The 22,353-nt window shown below is 42.9% G+C and overlaps 1 protein-coding gene, 2 long non-coding RNA genes and 1 pseudogene across 3 annotated transcripts in view; 1 reads left to right on the top strand and 3 right to left on the bottom strand.

Moving 5' to 3' along the window:
• LOC135246016 (pancreatic secretory granule membrane major glycoprotein GP2-like) overlaps window positions 1-6,174 on the bottom strand; it is a 15,066-nt gene extending 8,892 nt beyond the window's left edge. The window contains exons 1-3 of the mRNA XM_064319507.1: window positions 6,153-6,174; window positions 4,021-4,200; window positions 3,585-3,722 (exon numbers count right to left, since the gene is read on the bottom strand). Of these exons, the coding sequence (XP_064175577.1) occupies window positions 3,585-3,722; window positions 4,021-4,200; window positions 6,153-6,174 (340 nt within the window). The remainder of the gene's footprint in view (window positions 1-3,584; window positions 3,723-4,020; window positions 4,201-6,152) is intronic.
• LOC135245708 (NACHT, LRR and PYD domains-containing protein 3-like) overlaps window positions 1-22,353 on the bottom strand; it is a 251,271-nt pseudogene that overhangs the window by 95,530 nt on the left and 133,388 nt on the right.
• LOC135245742 (uncharacterized) lies at window positions 8,541-11,115 on the bottom strand. The gene is made up of 3 exons (XR_010327365.1): window positions 10,996-11,115; window positions 10,462-10,508; window positions 8,541-10,221 (listed from the first exon to the last, which is right to left on the bottom strand). It is a non-coding gene; the product is annotated as an uncharacterized LOC135245742 (long non-coding RNA).
• The window catches only part of LOC135245769 (uncharacterized), a 65,705-nt gene continuing 53,069 nt past the window's right edge, over window positions 9,718-22,353 (top strand). Inside the window, exon 1 of the long non-coding RNA XR_010327392.1 lies at window positions 9,718-9,846. This is a non-coding gene — a long non-coding RNA (uncharacterized LOC135245769). The remainder of the gene's footprint in view (window positions 9,847-22,353) is intronic.

Below are 22,353 nucleotides of genomic sequence, written 5' to 3'. Positions count from 1 at the left end.
CAGTATATTTACACACTGTTACTCACACAGTATGATTCACACAGTTACTCATACACATTGCTAATTACACAGTATGAATTACACACTGATACTCACAGTATTATTTACACACTGTTACTCACACAGTATGATTTACACACTGTTACTCACACAGTATGATATACAGTCACTCATACACCCTATTAATCATACAGTATGATTTATACAGTTACTCATACACATTGCTAATCACACAATATTTACACACTCTTACTCACACAGTATGATTTACAGTGTTACTCATACAGTGTTACTCACAGTATGATTAACACACTGTTACTACAGCATGATTTACACAATGCTCCTCACACAGTATGAATTACACACTGATACTCACACAGTATGATTTACACACTGTTACTCACACAGTATGATTTACACACTGTTACTCACACAGTATGATTCACACACTGTTACTCAAACAGCTTTTTCCACTTGTATACTTTCGTTTCTCATTTATAGTGCAAACGTCACATCCCCAACATCAAACTGTCCATACTGCAGTAAGACGTAGTGGTGTAAAACCGTTTTCTGAGCTGGAGGAATGGAAGAAGCCCCAGGTTGTTGGCTGTGCTGTATTCGTGGAGAACAGGTTGGGGCCTGTACCTGGCAAGGATGGTAAAGGAAGCAGGTAAGATCCGGCCATCTGGTGATGAGGACCTCTCGAGTCCTGGCAAGGGACTGGCCCGGACGGACGACAGGGCTCGCCACCGCTCAGGCCTGGGTGACCTCAGCATGGGTCAACCCGACCCTCTGCACCCCTATCCCACACGCCTTTAACAGGGCCTGCGTGACCCAGCAGGGCCCAATCACCTGACTGCACCTTTCCAAGCTACAGGACCACCACAGCGCAATCATGAGTGCATTTCCACAAGACACAGCGTACTCAACTGAAATGCACAGGTGCATTTCCCACACAGACACAGCGTACTCAAACTGAAATGCACACGGTGCATTTCCCACACAGACACAGCGTACTCAATCTGAAATGCACACGGTGCATTTCCCACACAGACACAGCGTACTCAATCTGAAATGCACACAGTGCATTTCCCACACAGACACAGCGTACTCAATCTGAAATGCACACGGTGCATTTCCCACACAGACACAGCGTACTCAATCTGAAATGCACACGGTGCATTTCAAACACAGGCACAGAGTACTCATACTGAAATGCACACGGCATTTCAACACACAGGCTAGGGACTCAACCTGTTAGGTAACCTTCAGCAAACAAACAATCCTGCCAAGTACAAAACTAGCACTGAAATCACATTTGCCTAATCAGAATCAGACAAAACAATCCTGCCAAATACAAAACTAACATGATCGCATTAGCCTAACTAGGTACATTGAGCTAAACTAGAGGCTAGGGAGGGGTGGGGAGAGGTGCAGCCTGAAGAGATGAGTCTTTAGTCTGCGCTTGAAGGTAATCAGATTCTCTGCTGTTCTGACCGCCACGGGAAGGTCATTCCACCAGCGAGGGGCCAGGACAGACAGCAGACGCGAACGGGAAGTACAGACACGAAGAGGGGGAGGTGCCAAGCGTCCAGAGGTGGCAGAACGGAGAGGTCTGGCTGGTGTGTAGGGTCTGATGATCCTCTGGATGTATCCTGGTGCTGACCCCTTAGCTGCCTGGTATGCAAGTACCGAAGTCTTACATTTGATGCGAGCCATAAGAGGCAGCCAGTGGAGGTCAGTGAGCATGGGAATGTCTGGGGAGGTTGTAGACCAGACGAGCTGCGGCATTCTGGATGAGCTGCAGGGGTCTGATGGCAGATTAATAATAATAATAATAATAATAATAATTAAGGAATTAATTAAATACAAATATTAAACTCTAACCTTAAACTCTATTATTAAATATAATAATTTCCTATAATAATGTATTGATATCTATAATAATTATCTATAATAATTTATTATTAAATATAATAATATTATATATTATATTAATTATATCATATGTTTACATTATATATTAATATCAGCATGAGGGTTAACGTGTGACTGTTTTGCCAGAGGCTGGGGGTGCACACGATTATTAGGTGCATCGTGTTCATCACAGCTGCCTTCTGGTAAATGGACTGCATTTCTATAGCGCTTTCATCCAAAGCGCTTTACAATTGACACCTCTCATTCACCCATTCACACACACACTCACACACCAACGGTGAAAGGCTGCTGTGCAAAAGTACCAATCAGCTCGTTGGGAGCAATTAGGGGTTAGGTGTCTTGCTCAGGGACACTTTGACACGCCCAGGGCGGGGGATCAAACTGGTAACCGTCCGGCTGCCAGACAACCACTCTTAGCTCCTGAGCTATGCGGCCCCACACTGCACTGCCTTACGCCTGGTCTACACCGCTTACCTCGCCTGCGCGTGACGGCTACCTCGCCGAACTGCTGCGGCTCGCACGCATGTGTGTGTCCACACCGCCAGCGCTGCTGCTGCGGCGCTGCTACTGCCAGCCCTATCTGTCTACATTGAGTTTGCCTTTGATAATGGCCATCAATAATAGAATGTTTGATTTCATTTCATAAATTTAATTTAGATTTAGTTTAGACAGAAAAAGGTTAAGAAGTGTGTGCTCAATTGTAAAAAAAAAAAAGAAAAAAGAATTAGGGCCTAGTTTCAGATCTTTACAAAAAATGTTATATTAGACAGAGGGAACGGGAGTAAGCAGTCAACGATTCAGAAACTCCCGACTTCTGCCTTGAGTCTCACCCTCTGGAGTTCAGTCCCTTGTAGTAGCGTCACAAGACCACCGGATGGCGGAAAGCATCCACTTTGTGTTTCCAGTATTCCAGTACAGACAACAGGTCTGATAGCAAAAGTAAATACTCTGATATTTTTGACTATTTCAAGCTCCTGCCACGGCACATAATGGTTTTATTAAATTACATTTAGCATGAGGATGGGGGTGTAATTTCAAAGAAACACTGCACTGGTTGATGCACTGAAGATGCGCATTTTTATTGTACACACAGAGCACGTACACAGCGCATCAATACACACACGCACGCACATGCACAACATGCACACACACACACAAACACATATACACCATGTTCACCTGATAATATAGATAGATGGTTTGATACTATGGTCTGTGTCTCTGGAGGCCCTACTAGACTGAAGGCTTTTCTTTCTGGGGAGGCTACGTTCCTTCGGTGTGTGTAGCAGGATGCTGGCCATGTTCTACCAGATCACTGTGGCCGGTGTCCTGTTCTACACCTGTCTGTGCTGGGAGCCTCTACTCCAGGAACACAAAGAGGCTCAAACTGATCCAGAAGGCCAGCTGCCACCCTCTGCTGTTGTTTTGGGTGCAGTGGGTGTTTGCCGACTCCCCCCCCCCTGAGCCAGGCCCCCTTCTCTGCTTCCTCGGCCAGCCCTCTAGCTGCCCTCCTCAGCCTTGCCCCTGCCATGCCTGTGTTCTCCAGAAGGTAGAGCACTGACTGGCGGGTAAACCCCCAGCGTCCCACCTCCACTGGATATACTGTCGCTCTCTAACCGACCTCCTTACACTCCTTACACTCTCACACTCCGCTGCCAGGTCGGAGTACTTCAGGCGTTTCCGCTCATAGGCTGCTTCTGCCCCCTCCTCCCATGGGAGGGTGAGCTCCATAAGGAGCACCACCTTCGCCCGAGTGGACCACGTCTCCATATAAGGAGCACCACCTTCGCCCGAATAGAACACGTCTCCATATGAGGAGCACCACCTTCGCCCGAGTAGAACACGTCTCCATATAAGGAGCACCACCTTTGCCCGAGAGGACCACGTCTCCAAATAAGGAGCGCCACCTTCGCCCAAGAGGACCACGTCTCCATATAAGGAGCACCACCTTCGCCCGAGTGGACCACGTCTCCATGTTAGGCCACAGGAACGCTGTGCTGATTTCATTTGGGAAATGGAGCTGTGGATTGAGATCTACACGCATGCTCCACCCTCTGCCTGGAACCAGGGCTCTACTCCCACCTTTGTGTCCTACGGTCCCCTCCTCCTCTGCTTGCCTCACAAAGTGGGTTTGATGCTCTTTCACAGGAGAGGCGTCTCTGTTTGCCTCCTGTCTGCTGGTCTCTAGTAATTCCAGAAGCTTCCGCAGCAGCTGGTCATACCTCCATCTGTAGCACCCCTGTGCTGGAGCCGTCTCACAGCCTGACAGAACGTGCCGGAGGCCTGCTCTGTGTCCCTGTGCTGGAGGCCTGCTCTGTGTCCCTGTGCTGGAGGCCTGCTCTGTGTCCCTGTGCTGGAGGCCTGCTCTGTGTCCCTGTGCTGGAGCCGTCTCACAGCCTGACAGACCTGCTCTGTGTCCCTGTGCTGGGGACCTGCTCTGTGTCCCTGTGCTGGAGGCCTGCTCTGTGTCCCTGTGCCGGAGGCCTGCTCTGTGTCCCTGTGCCGGAGGCCTGCTCTGTGTCCCTGTGCCGGAGGCCTGCTCTGTGTCCCTGTGCTGGAGCCGTCTCACAGTCTGACAGAACGTGCCGGAGGCCTCGTTTGGGTGCAGCACAGAGCGGACGGTCTCATCCGCACCAAACCATTAGCGCAGGTTCTGAGGAGAAGGCAGGGTGTCATAATTGGCCCTGATCAGGAAGCTAAGCCTGGCTTGTGGTATCTTCCACCAGTCTGACCCACTGAGCGATCGGTCCTCCACACTTTCCCACGCTGTCCATCCTCCCAGACCACCTTAGCAAACTGCTAAAACCTGCTACCTCTCCTGCGCCATCCATGGTGGGATGACCCAGAGTCTTTTGTGCCTCTCTGTTTCCCTGCTGGGGGGGTTGTGCCCCTCTGTTTCCCTGCTGGGGGGGTTGTGCCCCTCTGTTTCCCTGCTGGGGGGGTGTGCCCCTCTGTTTCCCTGCTGGGGGGTTGTGCCCCTCTGCTTCCCTGCTGGGGGGGTGTGCCCCTCTGTTTCCCTGCTGGGGGGGTTGTACCCCTCTGTTTCCCTGCTGGGGGGGGTTGTACCCCTCTGTTTCCCTGCTGGGGGGTTGTGCCCCTCTGCTTCCCTGCTGGGGGGTTGTGCCCCTGTTTCCCTGCTGGGGGGGTTGTGTCCCTCTGTTTCCCAGCTGGGTGGAAGCAGTCAGGTAGAAGCAAACTGCAAACATAGAATGCATATCAGGCCCCTGCTATATGTACCACAATTAACCCATCAGTGAAAGACCAGGATATACTGGTATATTTATAAATCAATGACAAAGTATGTTCTACAGCATACCCAGCAATTTGCCCACCCAGATATAATTTCTGATTAACAATGTTGTACATTTTCAGCTCTCATAAAACGCCAGTAGTACAGATTCTGATGTAGTCAGCTTAAAGGTACTTCTTAGCTTACAAAGGAGATGGTACAGTAGAATGGGCACATCCAATTTGTTCAGGTGCAGGGCATAAATAATATGTAGAGTTAAAAAAATGTCTGATGTTTGAACAGACTAGGCAGAATGTGTCATTTCAAACAGATTGGAATATGGGTTTAATATCAGCATGCCTTTGGAGTGAGTACATTTAACATGGTCGGTGAAAATAGCAGTGATATGTGTTATTCAACTAATAATTTAAACAGAAATATTTGCACTCTAGACATTTGACACGTAAACAGTAAAAAATAACACATACAAATGCAACATTACACACTTGCACCAGCAGGCCTTATCTGATAGAAAAAAAAAATCACATTATCAGAACAGACAGAACAGACATTGCCACAGGAATACCTAACACAAACGCAATTTTCCCCCATGTGGAATAAGCCGGCATTTTGGAAAAACAGAGTTGCGCGGTCTCTAATAAAAATGATTAGCATGGCTTACAGGCTCGTCACAGAACAGAAATAATATAAAATGACACCAACACAACAATCCTGTAATGTAATTACAGTATCACATTTTGCAGTAAATTATTGACTTATCAATGTTCAGTCCAAAAGCTCTTATTAGATGCCACTGTTGACATTTTTAAGTTTGGCCTTACAATCCTTCCAGCTTCTCCCATTGTTATGCCTGGATTTATGACATGGTCAATCACTGTGGCTCTAAATTCATTCAATACAGCAGCATTTCTGCTACCTGCTTGACCACAACCTCAGCCACAGCCACAACCCCGTCCATCAGTACCAACTGCATTGGGCTGCTCCATGTTGTCAGACACTGCTGAATGTAGTGCTGTAAAACAACCTTTTATGTTGGGATTACCAATCATGCTGCAATGCGACTCACCTGGGCAATGGTGCTGGAAGTGATGAGACAGAATTGCAAACATCTTGATTTCATTTCACAATCTGCATGTCTAGCAATAAGCACTGGAACATTGTACTAATACGAGACGACTGTATTGTGAAAACTGAGTGTGATTTAGAGTTGTGCACTTTGTGGGTAGGTACTGCAATTAGTGTCTTAGGGTAAGAATTTTGCCAGTCAGTTTGGCAAATTGAGTTTTCCACATTGAGCCAAAGCAATCATAACATACTGTAATGCATTTGTAATGTGTGACTGCAGATATCAGAAATGCATCTGAAAAAATGAGAAAAACTGTAGGGTCTCAGGAACATCTCAGAGACTGGATGTCATGCAAACCACACTTCTGCCCTGGTTTTGGCTTAGTGGTCTAATCCATTCAACTGATGTGCAGCAGATCCAGGTTCAAAACTACAGGAAAACCATTTCTTTGAGAGGTAACATAAACATACCAGCTCAATAGACAAGCAGTGACTTTTCAGAATGTATTGAATTGTGGTTACGCTACAGTAACAGAAGCAAGCATTCATCAGACACTACACAACTTCTCTTATAATGGAATTTATTTCCACTACCGTAGATGAATGTCATTGCTTTAACTGCAGATTTTAGCCCCATGCTGATCTACTCAAATTGAGCCCAAACATAATCCCATACAGAATATGAAATAAGTACTACTGTGTCACAGGAGTTCAATACATCACACAATAATAAATCACAACAGCAAAACATTTGATATTTTAATAATTCAGGTTTAATCATTGCATATTATTGTCTGAAAATACAGAAAATTAAAGCAAAAAAAAATCCTAAAAGAATTAATAAGGAAACTCAATCCATCATTGTTTACAGTAATGAAAGGAAATAAGTACACTGCAGTGATCATTCTGCATTCTCCCTATCAGCTGCATTTGCCAACAGAAATTTGCACATTGGAACTCTTGTGAAAATGAATGAAAGCAACTGTAAAAACTAGTAAAATGCACATTTAAGTGGAGGAGTTTGCCACTGAATTCTTTTAAAAAAGATGCAGATACAGGAGAATTATTACTTCAAATACATTTTACCCTGCCATCTTTCGGCATTATTACTCTCAATGTTATATTAATGTTTTAATAATCAAAAGTACATTAACACACCTTGAACATTTGCAATATAAATGTATTAAAATGTAAAAAAAAATCACATTTAGACAGCAAGTGCTTAACCTGAACTGCTAAAAGATAATACTCTTATGTACAGGGGTTAGGCTGTACTGAGGTTATATATATATATATATATATATATATATATATATATATATATATATATATATATAATATTGGGCACAGCTGAAATTGCACTGGTAAGGCATTGGTCAAGGAAGGTTGCAAGTGTGTCGATGAGTGTGTGTGTGTGTGATTGGGTGAGAGTGTGTTTGTGTGCGTGAATTTGTGAGTGTGTGTGCATACATGCGTACGTTTGTGGGAGTGACTGTGGATGTGAACATGTGTGTGTATGTGTGTGAGTGCATGAGTATGTGTGTGTGTACACACGGGTGCGTGTGTGTATGGGTAAGAGAAAGTGTGTGTGCATGCGTTTGTGTTTATTTGAGTGTGTGTGCGTGCAAGAGAATGAGTGTATGTATGTGTATGTGTGTGTGTTTATACGTGTGTGTGTGTGTGTGTATGGGTGTCAGAATGTTTGTGTATACATGTGTATATGGTGTGTGCACGCATGTATGTGTATGCATGTGTGTGCATGTGTGAGTGCAGGAGTGTGTGTGTGTGCGTATGGGTAAGAGAATGTGTGTGTTCATACATGTGTGTGTGTGCGTGTGTATGGGAATGAGAACGTGTGTGTGTTGACACGTTTGTGTTTGTGAGTGATTGCATAAATGTGTGTGTGTGCGTGCGTTCGCGAATGTGTGTGTCTGTATACTGTATGTGAGTGTGTGAGTGAGAGAAAAAGTGTGTGTGTATGAGCGCGTGTATGTGTGTGCGCGTGAGATTGTGTGTGTCCGTGTGTAGGTGTGTGTGAGTGACTGGGTGTGAGAGAGTGTGCGTGCATAGGTCTGTGAGTGCGTGTGCATGAGTAAACATGAGTGTATGTATTTGTGAGTGCGTGTGCATGACTGAGAGAGAAAGGGTGTGTGTGAGAGTATGTGTGTGTGTGATGGAGTGTATGTGAGAGAGAGAGGGTGTGTGTGTGTGACTGGTTGTGCGAGAGTGTGTGTATATATGTGAGTGCGTGTGTGTGAGTCTAGGAGCATATGAGTGTGTATATATATATGTGTGAGTGTGTGATTGAGTGTGTGTGTATGTGTATACGAGTGTGTGTGTGTGTATGTGTGTGTGTGTGTGTGTGTGTGTGTGTGTGTGTGTGTGTGTGTGTATGTGTGAGTGTGTGATTGAGTGTGTGTATCTGTACATGAGAGTGTGTGTATATATATGTCTGTGTGTGTGTGTGCATGCGTTGGAGTGTGTATGCTCACATGTGTGTGTGTATGCATGTGTGTGTGTGCGCGCGCATGTGTGTGTGTCTCTACTTCAGTTAGCAGAGGGACACTGAGGAGTGTGTGTATTGACACGTGTTTGTGTCTCTGCAGGCATGTGTGTGTGTGCGTGAGTGTATGAGTTTGCGTGTGTGTGCGTGCGTTTGTGTGAATGTGTGTGGATGTGAGTGTGTGTGTGAGAGGGTGTGTGTGTGTGTGTGTGAGTGACAGAGTATGAGAGAGAGAGTGTGTGCATACGATTATGAGCGTGTGTATGTATGCATGCATGTGTGTGTGCGCGTGAGAGTGCACTGGTGAATGTGTGTGTGTTTATACATGTGTGTGCATGCGTATGGGAATGTGAATGTGTGTGGGTTTATACATGTGTGTGCATGCGTCATGGGAATGTGAATGTGTGTGTTGACACATGTTTGTGTCTCCGCATGCATGTATGTGTGCGTGCGTGAGTGCATGAGTTTGTGTGTGTGTGCGTGCGTTTGTGTGAATGTGTGTGGATGTGAGTGACTGAGTATGAGAGAGAGAGAAAGTGTGTGTGTGCAAACGGTTATGAGCGTGTGTACATATGTATGCATGTGTGTGCATGTGAGAGTGCACTGGTGAATGTGTTTGTTCGTGTGTGCGAGAGACGTGTGTGTGTCTATGCGTGTGTGTGCACGTGCATGTTTGTGTGTGCGGGCACGTGCATGTGTGTGTGTGTATGCGTGTGTGTGCACATGCATATTTGTGTGTGCGCGCACATGCGTGTGTGTGTGTGTATGCGTGTGTGTGCTCGCACATGCGTGTGTGTGTGTGTGTATGCGTGTGTGTGCGTGCACGTGCGTGTGTGTGTCTACTCCAGTTGGCAGAGGGATACTGAGGAGTACTCCACATAAAATCCAGCACAGAGGGGTTTGTGTTGAGTGAAGTGTGTGTGGAATCTGTGCAGTAGGGTCAGTGTGTCAGAGTCAGAGACGCTGTAGAAGGACAGAGTGCCGGTTGGACGGTCCACACACACTCCTACTCTGTACACACACACTCCTCTACCATCATCATCATCATCATCACACACTCCTGCTCTGCGGTAGGGGGAGGTGAGGGCAGGTATGGGTGTTTGGATATAATTGTGCCAGACATAGTAAGTGAGTTTATCAGAGTCACCGAGCTTAAAGCACTGCAGACTCCAGGAGTTTTTATTGTATCCAAACACACAGTCAGAACTCCTGTGTTTCCTGCTGATTCCTTTATCTGTCACTGCTATATAAACCTCTCCCCCCTTAGACACTCTGAACTCAGCCTCCCAGTAACAGCGCTCACACACACTCTCTCTGCACACAACCTGGGTCCAGTACTCAAATCTCTCTGGATGATCAGGATATGGCTCCTCTCTCCCCGGTGTGTGTGTCACCCTCCTGTTCCCCTCAGACAGAGACAGGTTTCTCTGCGCTGTGTTTGGATCCAGTGTGAGCTGACAGCCGTCTGCACACCAGAGACATTAATGAGATTAATTATCACTATTAATATTCACCTTATTATGTGTGTGAGAGAGAAAGGACTGTCATAGTACCTCTGTGTGTGTGTTTGTGTACATGTGTGTTTCTGTTTGTGTGTTTATGTGTGTAAGAGAAGTCTCTTGCTTCTCTCACACACACACAAACACACCACACACACACAGCAGAGTGTATATCTATGCAAAGTGTTCTGTCGATACAGACTCACATTTCCTGGGTCCTGGTTTGGTCCTGTTCTCTCCTCCATGGTCCACACTGTAAGAACAGCAGAACAGAATTCTGAATTTTAACCATTCTTTATTTGCACTCTCAACACACCAATGACATCACATATATAAAAACAAAGGCACAATAAAACACAAAACCACGATCATATGAAAAAAACACAAATCTGTCAGAAAGGAAACTTATTCCATTCACTCACCCTGTTCCATGTGCAAAAATATTTCCCCTCTCTCCACTGAACATAAAACACCCTTATAACACACACACTCTGAAACACACTCTCAATTCTCCATTGCTTTGTAATACTGAAACTCCACCATCACTGTGTCCCTGATCAAACCCCTAACTACAACAACCACATCTTATTTACTGCAATGATCCCGTGCAGCACCCTCCACAGGAGATCCCCAACTCTCTTGAGTAACGCTGGTTTGTACAGTGCCCTCCATGCCCCCCCCCCAACTCCTTTTGTGTGTGTGTGTGTGTGAGGTGCACTATGGAAACTCTCTTTACTTACAGCAGTGTGAGTGTGTCCAGTTTAGCAGCAGACAACGCTCTCACTCCTGAGTCTCCTGGGTGATTGTGTCTCAGGTCCAGCTCTCTCAAGTGTGTGTGTGTGTGTGTGTGTACATGTGTGTGTGTGTGTGAGGTGCAGTGTGGAAACTCTCTGTACTTACAGCAGTGTGAGTGTGTCCAGTTTAGCAGCAGACAGCGCTCTCACTCCTGAGTCTCCTGGGTGATTGTATCTCAGGTCCAGCTCTCTCAGGTCTGAGGGGTTTGAACACAGAGCTGAAGCCAGAGAATTACAACCTCTCTGTGTGACTCTACAGCCTGACAGCCTGCAGAGAGAAGAACACGCACACCTCACACAAATTAATATAAACTAACAGGGCTGTGTGTGTCAAACACATAGCAGTGTGTTATACACCGTACACACATTAATATAAACTAACAGGGCTGTGTGTGTCAAACACATAGCAGTGTGTTACACACTTTACACGCATTAATTGGGATGGCAGGTATGCCATCCCGCTAAGTTACGCCTTGGCGGGGCATGCCCCATACCTATACAGCACCGAGAGTTTGGCACTTTTCAGGGTTCCCCACAGAAATAACCGCAACAGCCACAGACACTCAGCCCTTAAAAACATTAAATTCTGTACATTCTGACCCCATTTCAACAAACAGAATTCATAAACAACTTCACATGCCCACACAATAAAGCCCCAAACTAAGGGGATTTTGCATTTTCTCCTTCTTCTTCTTCCTCTTCTCTTTCTTCTTCTTCTTCTTCTTCTTCTTCTTATTTTTCCTGCCGCCTATCCCACTAACAACATGTCTCCCCATTGGACACTTCACTGACACCAGCCAAATCTTCACCTACACGACCCAATCGAAAGCACATACACACGCAAAATACCGATACCTTTCTACTCTGAAACATTTCCAGTTTAAACAGCTAGTCCGCCTGTGGCCTAGTGGGCAAGGTTACAGTCTTGAGAACACGGAGTTGTAGGTTCAAGCCCAGCTAGAAACATGTTTCTTTAACCTGCTTTGACCCTCACTAATTATTGTCTACTACTTATCAATTATTGCTTTTGCCATATTCATTATCACTTACCGTCTGTCGTTCAGTTATTAACCGGCTACAATATTGCTAAGCCATATGGATTCAACGGGAGCTCTTCTGTGCTTACTGGCCTGTGTTCTTCTTTAAAACCACTGGCAGGTTTGCTAATGATATTTCACGCATTGCATAGCTATGGCATGGTGCTGCACTAACGAAGTCACAGACTGGTAAACCTCCGGTTTAAGGCTTGAATCCCGACTCGCCCTCAGGCAGATCATTTCCTCTTTTACACTAACATTTTCTTACTCTTATATTTGCTTTACGAAACTCACTCACGGCCACCCATATGCATTTCATGACGCAAATGTATTCCTTTTATTAAAAAGTTACACCAGTTCACCGCTGTGCCATTTCTACTAACTATATTTCTTCACTGGCTACCGTACAAAACCTTATACAAACAATTACTACGTATGTACATTCTGCAACTCCGCATTAAAACATTACATTTAAAATCATGATTCACTCATAAGTATAACTACTAGCACTGAACATGAGAAAAACACATTAGCGCAATAGATTGCACACTTATTTAACCCTCCACTTCAACAACTAATGTTAAATACAGACTGTTATATATACCGTTTGATAAGGAAACTAAGCTAGCTCATGGTCACTTCATTTACTTGCACTATAGTCTGTGATCATGTCAACCTTCACCTACATGCCAATTCTGCTAAAAAACATATTGTTTCAACTACGCAATTTCATAATTTCGCCTAATTTACCTTGTTATTTTCTCATATGCAAAGCCTGCTGGGACATATGCGTCTGCTCCTATTCTCCACTATCAACTTTTCTGGTTCTAGCTTAACAAAACAGAAAAGAGGATTCCTACCTGCAGATAAGCCTATCAAAATGCCTTATAAACCTTACAAACACTAAAAGTGCATCTTCACGAAATAACAGAAAACGGAGCAGGACAGAAGGGTACACAAGTTGCGACCTAGGCAGCTCTAATTCTACGGGCTTGCTGGTTCTTTTGTCAATCAAGGCTCGTTGGATGCCCGTCAAATCCGTGAGTAGCCTACATAGCTACACTGGCCATATTTCACCTTTTATGATGCGTTTACAATTACGCCACCACACCATTTGTCACAGCCACTGTTTTACATATATAGCAAACCGAAACTGCTAAACGTACACGCTCATCAGACTGCACAAATTCACACAATGATAGCCATAATCCACAACCGTTTCTTACAGGGTCACTTCGCATTTCTCACTCTCGTAATAAAAACTCTTTGCAAAAAGAAATGTTATCTCATAAAAAACATTGGGTAGCATTGCTTTGGAATACATGTTATTAAATTTCGGTGAGGCAAGATAGCCTATATTGTTTGTAGTACCGTAACTTGGCATCATTTTGATATCAATACTTTTGAGTAACTTGGCATTTTTGTATGTTGAAAACATGTTTTTTATGAGATATAAACTAACAGGGCTGTCAGTGTATCACAACACATGCAGTGTGTGTGCACACTCATTACACACTTAATATAAACTAACAGGGCTGTGTGTGTCAAACACATAGCAGTGTGTTACACACCTTACACACATTAATATAAACTAACAGGGCTGTGTGTGTCAAACACATAGCAGTGTGTTACACACCTAACGCACATTAATATAAACTAACAGGGCTGTGTGTGTCTAAAGTCGCGTTTCCACCGCAGGAACTATACCCCGGAACTAGGAACCTTTTGAGGAACTCAGTGCGTTTCCACCGCAGGAACTAGGGTCTAAATTTAGTTCCGGGGCTTTGTTTTACCCCCAAAAGGTTCCTGCTCGGGGGGTAGTACTTTCCGAAAGTACAGGAACCTTTTGGGTGGAGCTTGCAGCGCTGAACATTTCTGATTGGTTGAGTACTCGCAGCACTTGTGTCTATTTTCAGGCGCCATGTTTAAAAATATGCAGGCGCAACCCGATTTATTTTCATAATAACTTCAAATCAAACTTGTATGTTATGCGCAGTAGCCTACTTTTGGTTATAGCCTGCCAACGTCTTGGAATTATAACGTGTGCTCTTCTGTTCTTTTCTTGCTTTAGTATTTGTTTTATAAAATGCTAAGCATTCGTGCTGGGACAGCATATTACGTACTAAAACATTCAAACGGATTAATTCGGTTGCTGAATATTTTCTTCCGGATTTTCTTTGTTAGCCCGTTGTAATTGACTCAAACGTTTGATACAGTTATGTGAGGTATGCGGTAGTTCTGCGTAATTCACATTGGTGATACAGTAAAGCAAACTGGAAATCACCTTCCACACTTTTTGTCATGGTAAAATAACAGGTTAATTCTAGTAATCGTACCTTTAGCTTTTTCAGACTGCCGTAATTTTACTCTGCCATTCTTCAATTCCACAAAAAGACCAGGAAGACTATGGACTAATTTATAGTGCATGGTTCGCATCTGGAGGGCACACTTCGCTGCTCGGCTAGCAGTAACTTCGAAGGAAAACAAACGGTGGCTGTACCACTACTAGTTTAAATTTTCATGCAAGTCTGAGTTTTCGTTCTATTCTTGTCATTTTGCGATTAGCCTATATAGAATTGACGATCATCAGGGGCGACATAGCTCAGGAGGTAAGACCGATTGTCTGGCAGTCGGAGGGTTGCCGGTTCAAAACCCGCCCTGGGCATGTCGAAGTGTCCTTGAGCAAGACACCTAACTCCTAACCCCTAACTGCTCTGGCGAATGAGAGGCATCAATTGTAAAGCGCTTTGGATAAAAGCGCTATATAAATGCAGTCCATTTACCATTTACGATGAGAAAGTAATCAAACAGCAAATTGTTTACAACGTGTGCATGTTTTCTGCTGTTGTTGCCAGTTATATTGGAAATGTGAATGCATTCTGTCGCTTCGGCTGTCAAGACATGAAAGCGAATGTTCGCATAAAAACATAATGAATGTGTTTGAGAGGATATATAAAACAGTTACAATCTGACTATTGGTCTGTTATATCCTATTTGTTGCATAACGGTCCAAGTTCAACTACCACGACAGTTTTGCTTGACAGCGGTAAAATATGCCCAAACGGCTGCAGAAGAATATTTCGATTCCATGTGATTAAATCGATAAAAATCAATAAATGCAAAAGCAACCATATATAGTCATTGTTGGTAACCCGTTGTATATAAGTAGAATAAACCCCTCCGGGCTGTCCCGGTTATTAGAAAATAATGTAGGCTACTTCGGTGGTAGTATGGGGTTACAGAAGAAATAATATGACAGATGGACCACGACAACGTCGCTTTTTCATACGTCAGTGGGCTAATTTGCCTAATCTTCGCGGGACTTTAGACCCGGTGGAAACGCAGACAACCATTGGCTGAAGGAACCTTTTAGTTCCTGGTAAATCAGTTCCTGGGACTGAAAGTTCCGGGTAATTTTTGGTGGAAAGCGGCTAAAGACATAGCAGTGTGTTACACACCTTACACACATGAATATAAACTAACAGGGCTGTGTGTGTCAAATGCATAGCAGTGTGTTACACACCTAACAGCACATTAATATAAACTAACAGGGATGGATATGTTAAACATATAGCAGTGTGTTACACACCTTGCACACGTTCATATAAACTAACAGGGCTATGTGTGTCAAACACATAGCAGTGTGTTACACACCTTACACACATTCATATAAAATGCCAAGTTACTCAAAAGTATTGATATCAAAATGACGCCAAGTTACGGTACTACAAACAATATAGGCTATCTTGCCTCACCAAAATTTCATAACATGTATTCCAAAGCAATGCTACCCAATATTTCCTCAATTCTTTCAAGTCACTTGGCCCTGTGTTTTGTAATCTTACCATATTACAATGTCATGCAAACGTTGTGTCAGATCAAAGTGTCAAATATTTCGTATTGCCTCATGGAACACATTGAAATTCATGTAGAAAACTGCTGGTCAGTCACTACAGAAAGCATATTTCTCCAGAAAACATATGTTTATACTTGCTACTGAACTGAATTTGACTAAATGTACAAGTGATTGTACATTTGCAACGTACAATAAATACATGTAAAATACATACTGTACATACATACATAGAGAACTTCTTTATCCCCATGGGGACATTTCCCTCGCAGCATGTTACATTCACATTTACGAACAGACATTTATACCAAGAAACATACAATCATTCACGCAACAGAAGGCTGGCCACCAAAATACATACATACCAATACAAATTGGACATATAGATGCCTATTCAATCAATCATGACTGTGAGAAAGCCATCCACACATATGTTTGGCCTGTCCATGTACTGCACGCTAATATACACACAGGGCCAAGTGACTTGAAAGAATTGAGGAAATATTGGGTAGCATTGCTTTGGAATACATGTTATGAAATTTTGGTGAGGCAAGATAGCCTATATTGTTTGTAGTACCGTAACTTGGCGTCATTTTGATATCAATACTTTTGAGTAACTTGGCATTTTGTACGTTGAAAACGTGTTTTTATGAGATATAAACTAACAGGGCTATGTGTGTCAAACACATAGCAGTGTGTTACACACCTTACACAAATTAATATAACCTAACAGGGCTGTGTGTGTCAGACACATAGCAGTATGCTACTTTAAAACACATTAATATAAACTAACAGGGCTATGTGTATCAAACACATAGCAGTGTGTTACACACCTTACACACATTAATATATACTAACAGGGCTGTGTGTGTCAAACACATAGCAGTGTGTTACACACCTTACACACATTAATATAAACTAACAGGGCTGTGTGTGTCAAACGCATAGCAGTGTGTTACACACCTTACAGCACATTAATATAAACTAACAGGGCTGTATGTGTCAAACACCTAGCAGTGTGCTACTTTACAGCACATTAATATAAACTAACAGGGCTGTGTGTATCAAACACATAGCAGTGTGCTACTTTAAAACACATTAATATAAACTAACAGGGCTGTGTGTGTCAAACACATAGAAGTGTGTTACACACCTTACAGCACATTAAAATAAACAAACAGGACAGTGTGTGTCAAATACACAGCAGTGTGTTACACACCTTACACACATTAATATAAACTAACAGGGCTGTGTGTCTCAAAACACATATCAGTGTGTTACACACCTTACACACATTAATATAAACTAACAGGGCTGTGTGTGTCAAACACATAGCAGTGGTAACAGGGCTCTGGAATTAATCATGACTATTTAAGGAAATGACCAGTTAAACTACATTTGAACAGATTCAATTAATTTTCATAATTTTGAAGAATGTATGAATAGAAACGATTTGACGCTTATCAAAGATATGTTTTTTCCAACTGATGTCAGATTTAAAATGTGATTCTACCAAGAGGAAGAACAGGAAAATGTTGTGAAGAAAAATAACTCTCTTGTCTATTTTAACATTAAAAACATTAGTAATATCAGTGCCATATTTAGTCATTATTAACATTTTTTTTTATCCCTTTTTGATTGAAGGGATCTGTGTTTGTACTCACCCCAGTCTCTGCACTTTACAGTGTGGGTCCTCCAGTCCAGCAGAGAGCGCTCTCACTCCTGAATCCTGCAGCTCATTGTCTCTGAGCTCCAGATCTCTCAGCTCTGAGTGGGGAGAGCGCAGGACTGAGGCCAGAACATCACAGCAGCCCTCTGTGAGATTACACCAACCCAGCCTGTGGAGAGACCACACACACACACACACACAAACATGCACATGTACACACACACACAACACACACGCACAAACACACACCACACATATAACACACATACGTATACACACACAAAAACACACACACAACACATAAACACGCACACACGCATAAGTATAACACATACATAACACACATACGTATACACACACACACACACACAACCGCACACAACACACATGCGCACACACACAGACACACACACACATGCACATGCACACACACACACACACACAATTGAAATTCACTGCTAATTGTCACACTGTGCACCTTGGCAGCAGATAAATGTGGAATTTCCTATTTGTACAGTACGTGCATTCCTGGGATGTACACAGTACACACAAAAACAGGAAGAGTTTATATTAATTACGTTCATAAAATATTCTGACTAATCCACAAAAAAAAAGGTTATCACTTGGCTCAATTAACAAAAATAACTAAAAATAAGGAACCAATTCAACTCAAGGTTGGGGGCTTCCTGCAAGGATTTCATTAACAAAACTGTTCCATGTTGCGATGATATCACATGGGACACAACATGATTGCAAACATATTTCATTTGCAAACACAAGAAACTGCACTAGTATGATCACTATGGTGTACTTTACCTCACCTTCAGTCTACAAACATCTTTATATTTTAAAAACATTCAATTTTCATCTAATAATGTAACCAAGGCAGCAAATGATTCCCGGGTAAGGACACTGCCGTTGTACCCTTAAGCAAGGTACTTAACCTGCATTGCTTCAGTATATATCCAGCTGTATAAATGGATACAATGTAAAGTGGTATGTAAAAAGTTGTGTAAGTCGCTCTGGATAAGAGCGTCTGCTAAATGCCTGTAATGTAAAATGAAATACACTGCATCGCCATCTACTGGCTGCAGAGAAGCACCACAACTGATTATTGCCATTGACTGGTACTACAGGTATACAGGAGGTCCAAAAAATTAAAAATAATAAATAAATGACTCAATAAATGAATTAATGTATAAATAAATAAATAAAAAAGCAAGAAAATGTAAAAATAAATGAATGTACACAGAAATAAATTAATAGACAAAATCTGACAAATGGGTATTTGCATTTATTTCCATATTTCTTTCTTGATTCATTCATTTCTGTGGATGTTCATTTCCATATTTATTTATTGCTTGATTCATTCATTTCTGTATATATGTATTTCCTTATTTATGTTTTGATTAATTTATGTCTGTATATATAAATATATATATATATATATATTTCTGTATTTATTTCTGTATTTTTTCATCCATATGTTAATGAGGGGGCTGTCAATTAAAATATGTCATAGTGTCACAACATTTGCATTGGGTGACCGATACCAGAGTACGTAGATTCACTGTACATGCCTTGCTTCAACACCGGTTGCTTTTTACCACATTTACGTTAGTAGAGCAGAACGGGGCAAAATGTAACACAGATTTTATTTTTTGGTTAGGTGGTGCAGCTTGAGTGATGTATTTCAGGATAAACCCTCAGAATGACCCTTGCTTTCTCTCCAACGAAAGGTAAGGGATTTTGATAAACATTTTGGGAGATATTGCCAAATAAAAGTTTGTTTTGGTGATATGTAAGCACATTGTTTTACCATAAGTATTTTTTGGGTGCTGTAATGTGTGTGCATATCAAAGATCCAAATGTATGTAATCGTAAACAGTCTTTTCGTGACTAACAGATTGCATATTTTTGATAGAGCAATCAGCTCCACCTGCAGGATTAAGACATGCACGCAGACTCACAGAGCAAGGGAACATAACAGGACTGAAAAGGGAAGACATTCAACGGGAACTGCAGAATAATGCTGGGATAACTTGAGAAGGGAAAAGAACAGGACCACATAGAAGAGTTTATGATAAACTTTACTTTGGAGCTTAAAGAACTGTGGCATACATACAGCACGGCTGCACTCAATCTCCTGAACAAGCTACCTCACTACCTCACTGACGTCTTACATTGGTTGGTATATCCTGTTTCGAAAAGCCTAGGGCTCCACCTAGTGGATAACCTGACTACACTACAAATGTACAGTATCGTGATAAGTTTTCACCAGTTGGCAATAGGCTATGAAAAACATTTAAATGTAATCAATAGATAGATTAGAAACAGTGTTTGTATCCTAAAACATCAAACTGTATTGAGTTACCTTACTTTGTGTGAACCTTTAAAGGTATTAAAACTTAGGTTAGCTCGCCATGTCAGTTTTTGAATGGCATGTCCCAGAAATTCCATTATGGTATGAAATCATAATTAGGATGTAGGTGTGAATGGTTTGTATTAAAAATGATTAATCTAGTTCTAGTTATATTTTCAGAATTGAGCCAAATAGGAAAACTGTTGTTTCCTATACAGGCAAGAGATAGCCAGAGGCTTGAGCCTGGCTGACCTAGCTGAAAATGCTAGTCCTCATTATGTGCTCTTTTGTGTGGATGCTTTGACAGTTTGTTCCAGGTAGCTGCATCACAGAGATTGACCCTGTAGTGTTCAGCCATTTGGAGGAAGTGGCTCTTCGCCTGAATGTTTCACTCCATAATTCAGATTACGCCAGATCAATTGGATGCCCTTCTCACATACTGCCTGAGGAAGCACTGGAGAGTTATTTATTAGTTGGTTTGTCTGTTCATCATGTTGCAGCACAATTAATTAACAATGAATCCCATGCATGTCCACTTCCCATGAGTTCTCAACAGGAGGCTTAGCAGGGTGATCTACACTAGATCATTTAAACTTAATACACTTATGCGAAGCAAGTTTTATCCATCTATGCCTCAGTGGTGTTTCTCCCATCTCATTAGTAATGCATTAATTGGTGTTGTTCTGAGTGCCCCACAGCATATCCTCAAAGCTTTTGCCTGTTTAACATGTGATGCCAGGAAAGGAATTGGGGTGCTGTCCACCAGGGGGCAGCATCGGCCCTACAGAGAGGTATTGCTGCAGCTGTGGCCCATTACCTAACCATGGGCTCTATAAGAGGCCTAGCTTCCAGGCCTAGGGGAGGGTGCTTTTAGATGGTGTTTGGGAGCGTGGCTATGGACAGTAATAATGACCCTGTGCTCTATATAGCAGTGAGGAGTCTCCTTGTGTTCCTGCTATATAATGACCCTGTGCTCTATATAGCAGTGAGGAGTCTCCTTGTGTTTCTGCTATATAATGACCCTGTGCAACCTCTACTCTCTGCCTAGCAAGATAAGTAAAGCCAACTGCTGTAGAATTTAAATGTTCTGAAATCCAGACTTTAGCTTTGGATTGGAACCACAGAAGAGTGACAAAACTAAGTGATGTAACATTGCACCTAAACAGCAGTTTGCACGTTGATCAGATTGACCCTCTTCCCGAAGATGTACACACATACCCTATCGACCAATAGTTGATTTACCAACAGTAATAATATCTGATTTATGCTCAATATCTTCAGAAACGCCACAACCCTGTAGCACACACAGGTGTGTAATGTGAAGGAGTACAACTCATCTTCATCACAAGGTCAGCATGAGAAAGAGAGTGGGGTATAAGTTAGAGCTGCCGCGGTATTGATTTATTTCCTTACCGCAAAAATTAGCGAAGCCATTCAAACCGTTGCGGTAACCGCCATTAAAAAATAATAATTTAAACCTCCAGCTACGATTTCGTTTTTTACTTTCAAGTACATTTCTGGAATGGCTGTTTCCGAAAAATAGGTTCTGCCCGGCAGTTCATACTGCTTGTCGAAGGACTGAAGCATAGCTCGGAATGATGGCTTTCCTACAGTCCGGAAGGGCACCATCTCCACAACCAAATACTTTGTTACAGTTGTTGTAAGTGCTCGCCACTTGTTGCTGTCCCGGTTGTATTTAGTCACTCTGGCAAATGCCTCTGAGACTCCTAACTGACGTAGTGCCGAGCCGGTACCTCCCGAGGTAGATGGGGTGCCTTTCATTGCATCGTATAACGGACGATGAGTGGTCCTAAGATGCGATGCTAGATTTGTCCTGTTTCCTCGCATGACGTTGATTTTCTTGCTGCAAATGCGGCACACTGCCTCATCCAAATTCTTTGGCTTTCCATCTTCATCGGGCTCAAAGCCAAAATGTTCCCAAACAGGAGAAGTAACGTTGGGTTTCGCTACAAGATCCATGTTTTTAGCCTAATTTGAAGCGAAAACTTTCCGTAGCCAACAGTTGCAAAGCACGTTCTGGGTGACATGTTCTCCGATCAGAACGTTAACTGCGCAACTGTGAGTGAAAACTTTTGAACACATGGCGTGAAGAAAATAGGCTACACAATTATAATTATAATTATTTTAAAAATTGCATTTATTTCAGATCACAACTTTTACGAGTAAAAATTGGCGGAAAAAACGGGAAAAAAACAAAACCCAGCGGTGAAGCGGTGATCAGCTTGACTCTGCGGTGGACGTGACGTGATTGCGTTACCACGGTAATGCAGTAACCGCGGCAGCTCTAGTTTGCCGGCCACTGACCTGTGTTCAAAGCCTCTCTAACTACTCTGAGAACACTGTCCTCTAGCTGCGCTTCTCG

The sequence above is a fragment of the Anguilla rostrata genome, chromosome 19 (genome assembly GCF_018555375.3).
Source record: "Anguilla rostrata isolate EN2019 chromosome 19, ASM1855537v3, whole genome shotgun sequence".
NCBI lineage: Eukaryota > Metazoa > Chordata > Actinopteri > Anguilliformes > Anguillidae > Anguilla > Anguilla rostrata.
Note: the sequence above shows the minus strand (reverse complement) of the source record. Positions and strands in the feature narration are given on the sequence as shown.